We start from the raw sequence: 15059 nt of genomic DNA, 5'->3' as shown, positions 1-15059 counted from the left end.
CATTTGAACATTTTTTTAGATGTTTTAATTAAGGCGATGCACTACGTCGTGTAATATTTTAAATTGAGCCGCTATCAATAACAACCCTTACATAGATGGCGATAAGGTTTAAATTCAAGCTTAACACCATCCGCCTGTTTTGATTTATGCATGAAAAAAACATGGCCAAAAAGTGCCTTTTATTTTATTTTGTGGATGTTCATGCATAAATATTTAATTTTTTTCCGATCATTTTATAAATAACTTAATTTGCCACATTATACAATAAAATCATAACCGAAAATGGGTTCGTAAATATGAGATTTTGAACATTAAAGCAGTTTTCATAGGCCTTATACATTATTTTTTTCTGGGCTTATAAAAAGACCTATATAAAAAATACTCGATTATTTCAAAGGTCAAGATGTATTCTACTCGCAGTATTTAATTAAAGCATCTGAAACATTTATAGGCGACCAAATTTTCAAACCAAAAACACATGATTTTGCATTACTACGTATGGCATCGCTTTAAATACTGCTAGTATATGACGTCTTGGCCTTTTTAAATAATCGAGAATTTTTTTTTTTAAATCATTTTATAAGCCCAGAAAAAAATTAAGTATCAAGCCTATAAAATCTGCTTTAATATGCAAATTCTCCTACACACTAACACTTTTTCTGTGATGGTTTTATTGTATACTGACGCAAATTGAGTTCTTTAGAAAATGATCTTAAAACATTAAAATATTTTTGCCTAAACTTCGCAAACAAATTAAAACATGTTTTTGCATTAATTTAATATGTATTCGTGCGTGTGCGTGATTGTCACTAAAATTTGTTAGAAAGCACTATGATTGACAACGAGTCTCTCAGCCGAATTTCAACTAGATCAGATGTCGGGAAGATGGTTAATTTACACAAAATAAAAATTCAAATCGTTATATTAAAAAAAAGTTGTTGGAGAATCTTGGACGAAGCGAGGTAAAAAAATAGAATTACATATGCGAAAAGCGCATTTATATAAAATTTTAATTATTGAATGTATTTGCATGTGTCACGTACGTTATGTATCAAAAAATACGCAAAAAATCGTGTTATATTTTATCAGTGAATTGAATTTATTATTTGCATTACTAGCTATACTCTGCCACGCTTTGCTGTGGCACTGTCCATCTGTGCAGATAGAGAAACAATCGCGTATGTTCCTTTTACGATTAGATTAGATGGCGCTGTTTTAAATACATCGCAAGTCATTTCCAGTATGACTCTTGAAGGAAAAAAATGGTACGTTTACATTTGCGAACTTAAGCTCGAATCGAGCCACGAATTACGGGAAAAGAACGAAGCAAATGCAAGCGGCGTTTCGCGCCATTTGCGGTTGTTTCGTTCCTTTCCCATAAGTTTCCTTTCGGCTCGCGTGTGTATACGTAGCATAATATGTATACTGGTAAAATCTTAGTTGATTGTGTTGTGTAAATAATACAATGTTAATTAGAAATAACTAGTGCAGACCCGTGAAAAATCACGGGATATTTTGAGCAAAGCAAAGAAATGCGCATATGTTCGCGTGTGTGTACTTGATTGCCACCAAAAGTTGATAGAATGCATTGTCAATGACAACGAGTCTATCTTCCGAGTTTCAGCTCGATTGGACTTCGGGAAGTGTGTAAATAGATGTGTTTGATTTTCCCAAACAATCATGCACACACACGTGGAAATATAAACATTTCTCTGAAATTGGATGGCATTACATCAGTTAACATACGAAATAAATATCGGTCCTATCCGATAGGGATTTTGCTCTGTTGTTAACGCTGTTGACTCAAATCCCTGGAGAGCAAGATTCAACAATAAATCAAACCAAATTGTTTGGAATTCGGGTTAATAGATTTTTTGACTTATAAATATACTAGCTGCAATGTACTCGGCGTTGCTGTGGGTTATCCTTAGGAGATAGACATATATCATCCAGGACTTTTCTGTAGGCCTTTTTAAGATGTACAATTCCGTATTACATTATTTTGATGTATCTCATAAGGTTTAGACAGCGTTTGCAATGTAAGTGCCCAAAAACATTTTTTTAGGACTTGATTACAAAACATCGACTTTTCTCTAATTTATATAAATATTATATGCATGTATTATATTTATAAACCTTCCGGAAGAAATTCTCTAAATGATAGTGAAAACCCTATCAAAATCCGTTGCGTAGTTTAGAAGAACTAAGCGCACAAACAGACAAGACTAAATTCAAATGAATGACTTCATTAATTTAATTGGTCCAAGATGTCTCTAATCAGAGTATGATATTCCTATGTGATCAAATTTTTAAACCAAAACACTTTTGTATAGTTTGCAATATTTTCTGTGTATTTCAAATGCACTATATACATCGTATTTTTTAATTTTTCGTAAAAACAATTACTGTTTTAAAAACAAGACAAAATTATCTTTCCTTTGTATGCATTTAAAATAAACATAACTATTTCTAAATAATAAAATTTTAATATCAAACGTGAAAGATGTTATCAAAAACCACATTTTTATTTAATTTTTTACTCCAATTACAGAAAAATTGAGAGAACTCAATATTTTGAAAAAACATTCGTTTCGTTTGTGAAATTTGTAATAAAACTGTACATTCAATTTTATGTCGTTCATATAATAATAAATAAGAATTAATTTTTAAAGTTAAGCCGATTTTTACGACAGCGACACGAAATATAAATAATTAATTTTGTAGTATTTTTAGGATTTTATTAAAGGCATCCAGTAAAAATATTTGAGTCAAATTGTAAAGAATTATTATTTTTCATTCTAACGTTAAAAAAATTACGTATTTCCGCCTGATAGAAAAAAAGATAAAAAATACTATAGTGATACAAGATTAATTCCTACTATAAATACGATGGGTAAGTTTTTGAGCACGCCGGCAACTGTGAATATCACGCCACAGTAGTCGATATCACGCTGTGGATGCGTGTGTCACTACTTGGTATTATGTATTTATAAATAATTAAACCTGGTCACACAATGTGTATAGGTTGATTGAGAACTAGCAACACCATTTTTTATTTTAAAATTAATTTCGCTATTCAGTTGTAAATAATTAATTTCAAGAATAACAACGTGTTTATAATTATCGGTGAAAATTACTTGATGTCATTTATTTATTTAGAACTATCTGACGTGTTCCCGGTGTTGCACGTGTTTATGAATGTTGTGCAGTAAGTTTTGTGTTTGTGAAGTCTAGTGTTCATGAAAACTGAGTGCATTTTTAATAATAATAATATTTGGATGGTTTTTATAGCGCCGTTTTATAGCGGTCGTGTACCCAGCGTTCCTGGGGGTTATCCTTAAGAGATGGGCATATACCTTCAAGAACTTTTCTGTAGACCCTTTTAAGATATACAATTCCGTAGTACATTATTTTGATGCACCTCATAAGGTTTAGCCAGCTTTAACAATGTAAGCGCACCAAAATATTTTTTCCGACTTAATTATAAAACATCGAATTTTCTCTACTTTCTATAAATATAATATGCATGTATTATACACGGTGTCCGGAAACTCGTAGTACAAGCGGGAAGCTGGAGAATCTACACCACATGGGGAACCCAAAAAAACATAAAGTTTTTTGATTTGAGCATTTTCAAAAAAAAAAAAAAACCAAAAAAAATATTTTTCGGCTATTTTAGGGTTAAAGTTTTTTCTTGTGTTTAGGGTTGAATGAGAGATGTTTTAACCCTGCATAGAAGAAATATTTTATGATTACACCGGGTTAAATGAAGGGTGATTTCAAAATAATGCTTCAAATCCGAGTTTCTTCATTTGTTTTACTTTCAAATAGTTTTAATTAGTTGGGTACTTTGATCTTCAATAATAATTTATAAGAATTTGATTAAAAAAAAAAAAAAAAAAAATCAATTCAAACTCGATTTACTCGATAACGAAAGCTCAAATAAAAAAAATATACTACAAAATCGACTCCAAATGTGATGTAGATTCACCAGTTTCCCGCTTGTACTACGAGTTTCCGGACACCCTGTATACGTAAATCTTCCGGAAGAAATTCTCTAAATGATAGTGAAAACCCTATTGTAATCCGTTGCGTAGTTTAGAAGAACTAAGCGCACAAACAGACAGACGCGGATAGTGAATTTGTTTTAAAATATTTAAATATATCGAGCCATAATCGGCAGAACAGCGTAAGCGACGTTTTTTGTCAAATTACGATTTTTAACGAAAGCCGTTCAATGTTACCTAATACGTATGTGATAAAAATAACAGTTCTATCTTATACACCTGACGCTTTTTTTGGTACCTGTGCCTTTTAGCGTATGAACTTCCTTACAAATCTTGTAGGCGAGCAAAACAGCGTAACCGACGTCATTTGATAGCGTAAGCGACAATATGGTCGGTTACGTTCTTACGCCGAACGGTAGAGAATGTTACAGTTTTGTCAGTTAGCGTCCATCGGATGACCAATTATGTTTAATTTCGAACCATCTGATGAGTCTTGGAAGCCTGATTCAGATGATGCAGATACAGAAATGAGCGATGAAAGCTTACTTATTGGCAGTGTTAGTGATCCACATTTATCTGTTGGATATGCTGGGTTAAGGAAATCAAAATTAGTCCCAAAGAGAGTGCGAAGGAGAGGAGAAAAATGTACTGGACAGCACAAAAGTGTTAAACCAAATCCGTGTCTAAATAAAAATAGTGGCAACAATTGTGCCATTCAATTCAGTGAAGAAGATCGCCTTAACATACATGCATTTTATTGGGGCATGGCCAGCAACCAGCGGCAGAGAGACTGGCTTCTTTTGTTTATAAACAAACAGCCAATCAAAAGAAAAGGGCTAAAAATGATAGCAGAAGAAACACATCATATAAATATTTCATAAATTGGAACAGGAAAAGAGTTCAAGTCTGTCAGCAATTTATTTTGAAAACTCTTGAAATCGGGCAAATGACTATCAGGCATGCATGCAATAATATTTTAGAAAATAATTTTTCTAAAGCCGATATGAGAGGAAAGCACGATCCATCCAATAAAACGGACCAAGAAAAAAAGGACATGGTAATAAAGTTTATTACACAATTGCCCGCTGTTCCATCTCACTACTGTCGAAATAAATCTTCGAAAAGATATCTTCCTGCCGATTTGCGTAATGTGAAAACTGTGTATAAAATATACATTGAAAATGTTAATTCATTAGATGAATCTGGGCATAGTAACATTGTGAGTCTGAATATTTTTAGAAAAATATTTAATACGAATTTCAACTTGGGTTTTCATTTACCTAAAAAGGACAAGTGTTCTTTATGTGAGAAAGTGAAAAATTTGTCCGGTGACGAGAAGCTTTAGCAAACTGAAATGGATATTTACAAAAGTCACCTCAGCGAAAAGGAAAAATGCAAAGAGATCTTCATTAATGATCAGGCTAAAAGCAATAATGATATTTTGTGCGCAAGTTTTGACCTCGAGAAGGTGCTAACCACTCACCATGGAGAAAGCGTAAATTTGTATTATAGTCGAAAATACGCATACTATAATGAGAGTATCTACGAAAGTGGAACGAAGAATGGATATTGCTTTCTATGGGGTGAAACTGATGGCAAGCGTGGTTGTAATGAAATCTGCACAATAATGTACAAATATTTGGAAATGATTGAAAAAGCGAGGAAGAAATCCAAGATTTTATTGTACTGTGATAGCTGCGCTGGTCAAAATAAGAACCGAGCAATTTTAGCTATGCTCTCTTATTTCATGAAAAATGCAACGTTTCATTGAATCTTTAGAAATACGTTACCAGGTCACACCATGATGCCGGTCGATTCCATCCATGCGACAATTTAAACTTTCATCAGGCGCAGGGTGATTTGGGCTCCATCAGAATGGCCCACCATAATTTCCAATGCTAGGAAACAGCCTAAAAATTATCAAATCATTGTTGTGTCACATGCAGAATTCCGGGACTGGAAATCCTTTGCTGCTGCTTACATTCCTTCAAAATTTAAAATTAAATTTGGAGAGTTACGACAGGCCTCATTTAAAAACAACTCGTCAAATATTGAAGTAATGTACGGCTTTTTCAATGAGAGTAAGATTGAGCTCATAGACCTGGAGAATGCAATCAGATCCCGATCAAGTGCCGCGATACTTCAATCGCTGCCACCAACACTGTACACTGTACAGTGCTAAATTGCCAATATCGGAGATCAAGTACCTATAGGGATCTTAAAGGTCTCTGCGTGAAAGGTATTATTCCTGAGAGGATGAGGCATGAATTTTTGGAACTGCCACATGGATCCACAGTGGAAGATACCTTACCTGAATCCGACCAGGAAGACATGTGAATAGTTTTGAAAAATGTGGCTCAAACCAACAAAGTTTTGAAAAATTGCCGATATAAGTGCTATTATTAAAAAAATATATACGTTGTATTTATTATGTTTATTATTTGTTAAAATATTATTATTTTTGTTTTATTTTTATTGTTTTGGAAATAACATTTTTATTTTTATTGTTTTTAGAAAATAACATTTTTTCTTAATTTTCCCTGTAAAGTACAAGCAACATAATTAAAAAAATATTACTTTAAAAATATGTATGTTTTTTATTAGTAGTTACTTATGGCCTATTGCATGATAAAAAAACTATAAAAATCTACTCCAAATAGCGTAAGCGACATTTCAGAGGGAAAAAAATCTGTTAGGGTTACAGGCAAAACAGCGTTACCGCCACTATCTCGACAACTGGAGGCATTCAAATAAAAAGTATTTTCATTTCATACAGGTAGTAACCAAAGATTATTAATCTTGATTAACCTAAATCCTTTTTGGAATCAATTAAGAAAGTTAATTAAAAAAAACCTTCTCCTGTATAATTTACAAATTGTCGCTTACGCTGTTCTGCCGATTATGGCTCGATATATATTTATCATTGTGATTATTTTCTCTCACCGGGTAGCGCCACTGTCTGTGTCTACTTTATCAAGAAGAACAAGTGTGTGCGTGTGTCTGTCTGTCTGTTTGATTGAAACATTTTATTGAATGCTTTTCTCGTCGGCAGAGCAAGTGGCTATTTATTAACAAGAGGTTCACAAGTCACTAGTGATTCACAAGAGGTTCACAAACTGACTCACAAGAAATTCGAGATTCGTTCAGAATCAAGGCTAGTGATGTTATATTAGTAAATATCAACCAAGCATAATTTTTTTAAACTCTTCAGACTTCTACTATATTTTGACGGGAGGTCAGAATATTTCCGCTTTGCAATAAAATCTAAATAATTGGATTATTTCTGAACGTATCCGAAAACGAAAAACTGCTTTTAAAAGGTGATAAAATACGCTTTCAAATTTTATAATTAGAAATAATCCTAGTCACCTCACTGTTTTGTCGTTTCATATAAAAAAAAATTATAAATATTTTTTCAAATTGCGTTCAAAGTGTTCATTTCAATACTTCCGTGGTAAAATTTAATGAATATAAAGCGTGGTGTTTTCTCTTTCTAACACCGTTTAGATCAATTTTCTAACCATGACAGTAATTAAGATACAACGATTTTTATGAGATCATGTGAGTTGTTCTTTGAGCATATCTGTTGAGCCTGGAGGGAGTAACTTCTAATCTATCTAATCTTCTATCAATTATGCTGTTTTCCGCAGGGAGAGGCAGAGAGGATGTACCGCGAAAGAACTCAAGTCTCAACACACACTCATTGCCTCATTCACATTCATACATCGTCTCATATATATACTCTTCTGTTATCCTGATTCTTGACATGGTCCAATTCAACCGATTTTTACAGAGTGGGGCAAAAGTAATCACCCTATTGGAAAATGCTATAACTTTTGCAAATGGCGCCAAATGTCAATTCGGTTTTGACATTTGTGAAGTAAACAAATGCAGAATATCAAATCGACAAGACACGAATCGGTTTACTCCGCAAGAACGCGGAATAACAAACAGTACCAGAGTTTATCATTAAAAAAAAAATACATAAAAGAACAACATCGGGTGATTAGTTTTGCTCCAATCTGTAAAACATTAAACTGATAAACTGAATATGAAACAATATTAATAAAACATATAATAGTAACATAAAATAACATAGAAATTCTAGTTTCTTTACTACATATACGACAAATCACTAAAACTACATTACCAACTTTACTAGAATTTGTACGATTCAACAAAGTGCTGGTATAGATTACACTTAATTCTATAAATGGTGACATTCAATATATCAATAGTACCCTCAAACTTGTTGCCTGGATCATGATCCTATTGGTTAGTGAGTGTGTCTGATAGTTGTTTTTGTATGTATGTAGAAAAATGTTAAATTTAATCTTGCGTTCCTAGTCGGCACATGAAATTTAATAGTGGCAACGATAGCAGGGCTGTTAATTAAGTTGTTATTGATTCGCTTGATAGTTCCTACGGGCATATAATAATAATAATAAGATGACTTGTATAGCGCCTTTTTGTGCAAAATCACCTCAAGGGCGCTGTACAAACTTATAATACATTTCTACAGTGATCTATGTTATTACTTAACTATTTATGGAGAAAATATACAGTACAATACTTACCTGGTAGGTCACTTGAGATTAACACTTCATTAAAATTATCTAATTGTTTATTAGCGAAATTTAGATACAGGATTTAGGACATAATTGGAAAATTGAATATAATTGGACTTTCTCTTATTAATGGTATATTCAATTTAAGGGTACGACAGCTTAAAAAGGTAAGTTTTTAGTTTAGACCTGAATTCTGTTGGACTTGTTATGGATCATAGTTCCGGAGGGAGTTTATTCCAAGCCTTCGGCCCAGATACTCCGAAAGCGCGATCACCAAACTTAGTATTTGGCTTGCGCTTAGGTTCCATCAGTCTGCCTACAGCTGATGATGTTGCTGATCTAAGAGTTGACTGTTTAAGAGCAGATTGTTTTCCGGGACGCATAGTTCAGAGATGTAGGGTGGGGCCATTTCATTGATGGATTTAAACACCCTCCAGCACAATTTGTACTGGATTCTTTCAGGGCACTTCAGCCAGTGAAGGTTACGAAGGTGTTCTGAAATGTGTGAATATTTTGAAACCCCGGTTATGAGCTCCGATCCCATCCCCGACTAAATCATTCAATTTTGCGTCATATATTCTCATTTAGATTTTTTTGGTCGACAAAGGGCCAGCAAACGAACAACGCCAACAAAACATTATATCGTTGTAAACAAATCTAATTTTGTTACGGCGAGAATTTTTTTGGCTCTGCCTGAATCCTCAAATATATTCATGGTCAATTTAAAATAGTCAAAATAGAAAATGAAAACAAAATAAATACAGATATCAAAATTTACAAAGTTATTTTTTCGTCGCCAAACTTTACCGAGAAAATGCCAAAATTGAGATTACGTAAAAAGTGAGTCATTGACAAGTTAGGAATTTAATTTATTATAAATTGGCTGACGTTTACCCAGCGTTGCTTGACTATATGCATGTATTATACAGGGTTTTTCAAAAAGAGGTGTTATTTTTAATAGCCCGCTATTTCGGTAGATATTACTTTTGAAGCTGTCATTTTTTGACATTTGACAAGTAGAAACTACGCCATTAATAAAAATGGAACGATCACGCTTCAACAACGCATTGAAATAATTAAAATTCACTCGAGTGATTCAAATGCAAATCATCTTGAGTGATGAGGCCCATTTCCACTTCGGTGGCTTGTAGCTTTCAAGTACGTAAATTTTAAGGTCAGAATTCCTATTGATTACATTAATTATGTCAGTTTGATGAATCAATTGCATCTAATAACAGTGTCTGACAGGAGAATTATTTCAGACCTGGTTGTGTTACACACAGTCATTAACAACTTAATTGATAGTCCTGCCATCGTTGCCACTATTAAACTCCATGTGCCGACTAGTAATACAAGACAAAATATAACATTCTTCTGCAATACATACACGAACAACTATCAGACACACTCACTGACCAATAGGATGCATGATCTGGGCAACAAGTATGGGGGTGCTATTGATTTATTTATTGACTCCATTTATAGAATCAAGCATAATCTACACCAACACTTTGTCGAATCCTACAAATTAGAGTAGCGTTGGTAAATTAGTTTTATTGTTTTGTCTTACGTTTTACTAATATTGCTTCATATTTTCTCATTATACTTGTAATCACAATTTTAAAACTGTGTATTTTGTACTTTCTTGACAATGGATTACATCTATTTACTGTCAGTATCTCCTGTATAATACAGATATTCTCATATGTACACTGCATCATGTATCACTTTTATTTAAAAGCCTTTTTAGGCGTATATATAAATACATAAACCTTCCGGAAGAAATTCTCTAAGTGATAATGAAAACCCTATCAAAATTCGTTGCGTAGTTTAGAAGAATTAAGCGCATAAACAGATAGAGACGGATAGCAAATTTGTGTTATATACATTAAATTCAAAGATGTTTAAAAAACTGTGCTTCTTTAGGAATGTTGCTTAACAAATAAAGATTACATTGCCCGAACAGATGATAATGTCTTGTATTTTTCCACAGCTTGTGCCAATTAATACTATTTATCTAATTCGCGTATTGTATCTTGTTTCAGATAAGAGTCAGCGAAGAACTTGGAACCAGTTCAACCAACCAAAATACACGGAAAGATATTATGGAAATATATCGCCGGTTCACTAGATATATCTGAGACCTATTCAATTACCATAGAAAAAACTTCAGAAATCAAATCAACCATTCAGATAAGAAATGTGGAATTGTTGAAGACAATCTAGATGAACAAAATACCTCAAAGATAGAAGAAGATTGAATAAAAACCATGCTGATAAGGATAGAATAGTTCAAAAGACGGAGTCGAGAGGCTATCTGTTGCCGGAACTGATAGAATAGAATAAGAACTGAAGAAAGCAAAGCTTTTTTAAAGGTTTGTTTTGATACCTCTTCAAGAATTGAGAAACTCAAGATGTTGGCATCTCATAGTTTCCCACTTTACGGGCACAGTCCTCCAGCAGGATTCCTGCCAGAATATTCTGGTCATCCATTCAGATTGGGAGGAAATGCGTGTGGATCCGTTCAAAAGTTATTGCCTTCAAGACACTCTTCGCCTTCGCTTTGCGTGAAGGCGAACGCTCCGAGACAAGCACCTAGACCATGCCTTCGACCAGGTGTGCCAGCACCACCGGCAGGCACCAAAAAGAGGGTCATCTTCGCAGACGATCATGGCTTAGCACTTACCCAAGTCAGGGTGATGTGGGAACCATCCCACGTGCCACCACACTGGAGTCTCAGACCTGCCGCCGTAACACCTCCAGCGCCAAAAGCCTGGCAACTGAGCTTCTCACAACCTGCATCGGATTACGTGGACTTCAGAAGACGGATCAACGATGAAAACGTGTCTCTAGAAAACGTCATCATCAAAGAAAAAGAAGGATTTCTAACAGGGACTGTGAAGGTAAAAAACATCGGCTTCCATAAAGAAGTGTTGATCAGATGGTCTGCAGACAACTGGGTGACTTCTGAAGACGCTTTCTGCACGTATGTCGATACCCCTGTCGTATCATCTGGCGCTTATACTATCTACGATACGTTCAGTTTTAGAGTTATGTTGCCTGTCGCTTCGAACCGTCTAGATTTCTGCGTTTGCTTTCGTTGCCAAGAGGAGGAACATTGGGATAGCAATGGAGGTAGCAATTACACCGTCTCAAGAAGGGAAGAAGTGAGAGCTGCTTCTCCTCCACCTGCTGTTCAGCGAGGGTACAGGCCAGCCATCTGGTCTGAATACGCAGCTTGGCACGGTAGCCCAAGCGATGTCCCCTATTGGTGATATTCAATACGGGCTCCTTCCGAGCTAACCTCAGGAGAGAGACGCCTTTGAAAAGGTATTCTCAAACGGGAGACAAGTTGATATATTTGACAGGACTCTTTTAAAGCCAGTCGCTAAAGTTAGGCAGACACAAATAACGTTGGTTTTCAATTGTAGCATCTGAACGATGCTGTGAAATCAGGTATTTGTTAACTATTATTTTCAACAGTGCGTTTTACAATCAAAACAAATTAGTTGTGTTAAGATTTTGTTTATATTTTTCACTTTTAATATCGAGGCATTCGAGAATGTTAACATTTTGAAATGTACACACTGGCACAGTCTAATATACGTGTGTTGGAATCCAGACCCTATGGATTCCCCATATTCTCAGTGTTATTATTAAAAATCAAGCCTTAAAATTCTCCAATAATGCCAATTTTGTCTTAAATACATATAGTTTCTAGAAATCAACCGATTTCAATTGGCAGTTATCATATTGCAGCTATTTTGAAGAAATTGACAAAAATAGAAACGGGATTAATTGGTTGACATAGGCACTCTGATAAGTGATAAGAAAAAGGAATTAATCCTCGATAACAAAACAGGCAAAGGTCATCTAGCTGTTATTGCATTTAATGAATCTCCTCGTTTATACAATATATTTAATGTAAGATTATTTCAATTACTAATTTATTAATTACACCCAAAACATGAACTGTTTTTTTCTATACGAATCATCACTTTAAAGTATCAGATAACAGTGTGTTTATAATCATGAGATATTTTTTTATGTTATTGTAACGTATCTTGCTTCTTGAGACAACGTTTCGAACTGCTTTGCAGTGATCATCATCAGGGTAGATGTGTAAAAAATGATTTCATGCACGGAGAAAACAATTGCTAATTTAAAATAGAAAAATACGGGCGCATCCGGGACATCATTTCGCTAATATTATCTTCAGTAATTAAATATTAAGAATCTCTTCAAATTATTTGTAATCCGGTTGAAAACGGGATAGTAGGATAAATTGCATTGCTGTTAGTAAAAATACAAACTTATTATCACTATGTCGGAACACGTGTTCATAAAAAACTAATATTTCAGCATTCTATGTATATTAACATGGTGCATGAAAACTTCTTCCGATATATTAGGATTTTACTAATAGTTTATGAGGAAACGGCCTGCAATCCCGTTTTTAACCGGATTACTAATGATTTGAAGAGATTTTTATTAAATTAGCAGTATTCTTTTTTCTCCGTGTGATACAACGCTCCTTTAAAAATGTCATTAAAAGCGATGAACAAAACTAACATATAACTTTATCTACGTAACCTATTTAACCTATTTTTTGTTTCATCACTTTTCATGACTTTATATCACTTCTTAAAGGTGTGTTGAATTATAATCATGTTAAGTTATCCGTTCACCGTAAAAAGTGTTGTTTTATTTTGTTTTATTGTCGCAGAAGTGATACCGTTCATATCAGCGATAAAATTCTGATAAAAATGATACGAATTCTGTGATTCCGTCGAAGATCTAGCATATAAATGGCATTAAAATCAAAAATGTCATTATGCCAACCTAACACAAATATATTTTTTTATAATTTGACATGTTTTGAATTCTAATTCATACTCGCTAAACATCTCCTAAAGAACATTATAAGTCAGTCAGCTATAAAAGTTAGCCCCAGAAAACTCACCATACGTACATAAATACAATGCATATTAGCGTAGCGTATACACGGTGTCCTGAAACTTGTAGTACAAGAGTGAAACAGTTGATTTACCACATTAGGAGTAGTTTTTGTGATATAACTTTTTTGATTTTATTTTTGGTGTAAATGAACTCCAAAAATTGGTTCTTTATATGATTTGATGTAATTCCGGACACACTGTATAAGTGAGAAATTAAAATATTAAAATCGATTAAAAAATGAATTTATGTAAGGATAGCATAATTACAATTTTGATTAAATACGTTTTATGGCGTAGAACTTCGATTAAATCATAGATTTTTTTTACAAAAAATGATTGCTTGTAGAGCAAACTTGTAACATTTATCAGAACTTAGTTAATGCTTTGTTCTGAAGATGTACACTGCAAAGCTGTAAGAAAATATGTCTGAATAAGGAGAAAGAAACGTTACGCGACTAAATAATATTTTAAAATAATAATCTAATAAATTCCTTTGATGGTGAAATTATTAAATTTTCAAAAAAAATTAAGTATAAACATTTTTTAATAAGCATGTTTTATACAGTGACATTATTTTTATTATTTATTTCTTTTTTAATGATTGAGACATTGTGCTGAATTACAGTAAAATGAATAATTTAAAATTGTCATTTTATTATACATAAAATTGTCGTTTTAACTGTTTTAATATTAATAAAAAAAGTCCTGGTGACTTGAGATAATTTATATTATTAATTTTATCTTAGATTTAAGATGTTATGTAAAATTAATTTGTTAAGTTGGCCATACTAAGTATATAATTGTTATTAATTTGTGAATATTAATTATTAACTATGATTGATTTTAATGTCTGGAATCCTGCAATGCATAAAAGAATATTTATTTTTGTTATTATCGAAATTTAAAAAGAGTTAACAATCAAAGGCTTAACTTTTCTTCTTACTCATAATTGCGGTATAAATTTTGTACGGTCGTTTAAGTTCGGGATATATACCATTCTTATTATAGTAACTGTCATAGCATAGTGCCGGCAATATGAAAAATACATTTTTTTTTAACAAATAACGATCTGTCACTTAATGAAAATGCAAAAAATCAGTAATACCCATTTGCGGCACTATCGATACATATACTTTGCTCCACCTGCGTTAAAACAACAGATCGGAAATTGGTCAAATAAGCCGTAACAATAATTCCGCGTTCTTCAGGTGCGTATCGCTCCATTGATTGTTGTCAACTAATTCTCTATCTGTCTACAGCATAAATGTCAAAGTTCAATGACATTTGAAGTCATTTGCAAAAATTATGTCACATTCACATTATGATATTAATTTTGCCCCTCCTGCGTTAAAACAACAGATCGGAAATTGGTCAAATAAGCCGTAACAATAATTCGGCGTTCTTCAGGTGCGTATCGCTCCATTGTTTGTTGTCAACTAATTCTCTATCTGTCTACAATATAAATGTCAAATCACCATAACATTTGGAAAAATTATGGCACATTCACATAATGGCATTTTTTTCCC

General features: G+C 33.3%; 1 protein-coding gene across 2 annotated transcripts in view; it reads left to right on the top strand.

The window, feature by feature from the left end:
- Gbs-70E (Glycogen binding subunit 70E) overlaps nt 1-14245 on the top strand; it is a 42387-nt gene extending 28142 nt beyond the window's left edge. For both annotated transcript variants that reach the window (XM_089643675.1, XM_089643674.1), the window contains exon 2: nt 10621-14245. In XM_089643675.1, coding sequence (XP_089499801.1) covers nt 10990-11850 — 861 coding nt within the window. In that variant the 5' untranslated portion in view covers nt 10621-10989 and the 3' untranslated portion in view covers nt 11851-14245. The remainder of the gene's footprint in view (nt 1-10620) is intronic.
- The last annotated feature ends 814 nt before the right edge of the window (nt 14246-15059 follow it).

This window comes from Hesperophylax consimilis, chromosome 20 (genome assembly GCF_061612785.1).
Source record: "Hesperophylax consimilis isolate HC1 chromosome 20, BYU_Hcon_1.0, whole genome shotgun sequence".
NCBI lineage: Eukaryota > Metazoa > Arthropoda > Insecta > Trichoptera > Limnephilidae > Hesperophylax > Hesperophylax consimilis.
Note: the sequence above shows the minus strand (reverse complement) of the source record. Positions and strands in the feature narration are given on the sequence as shown.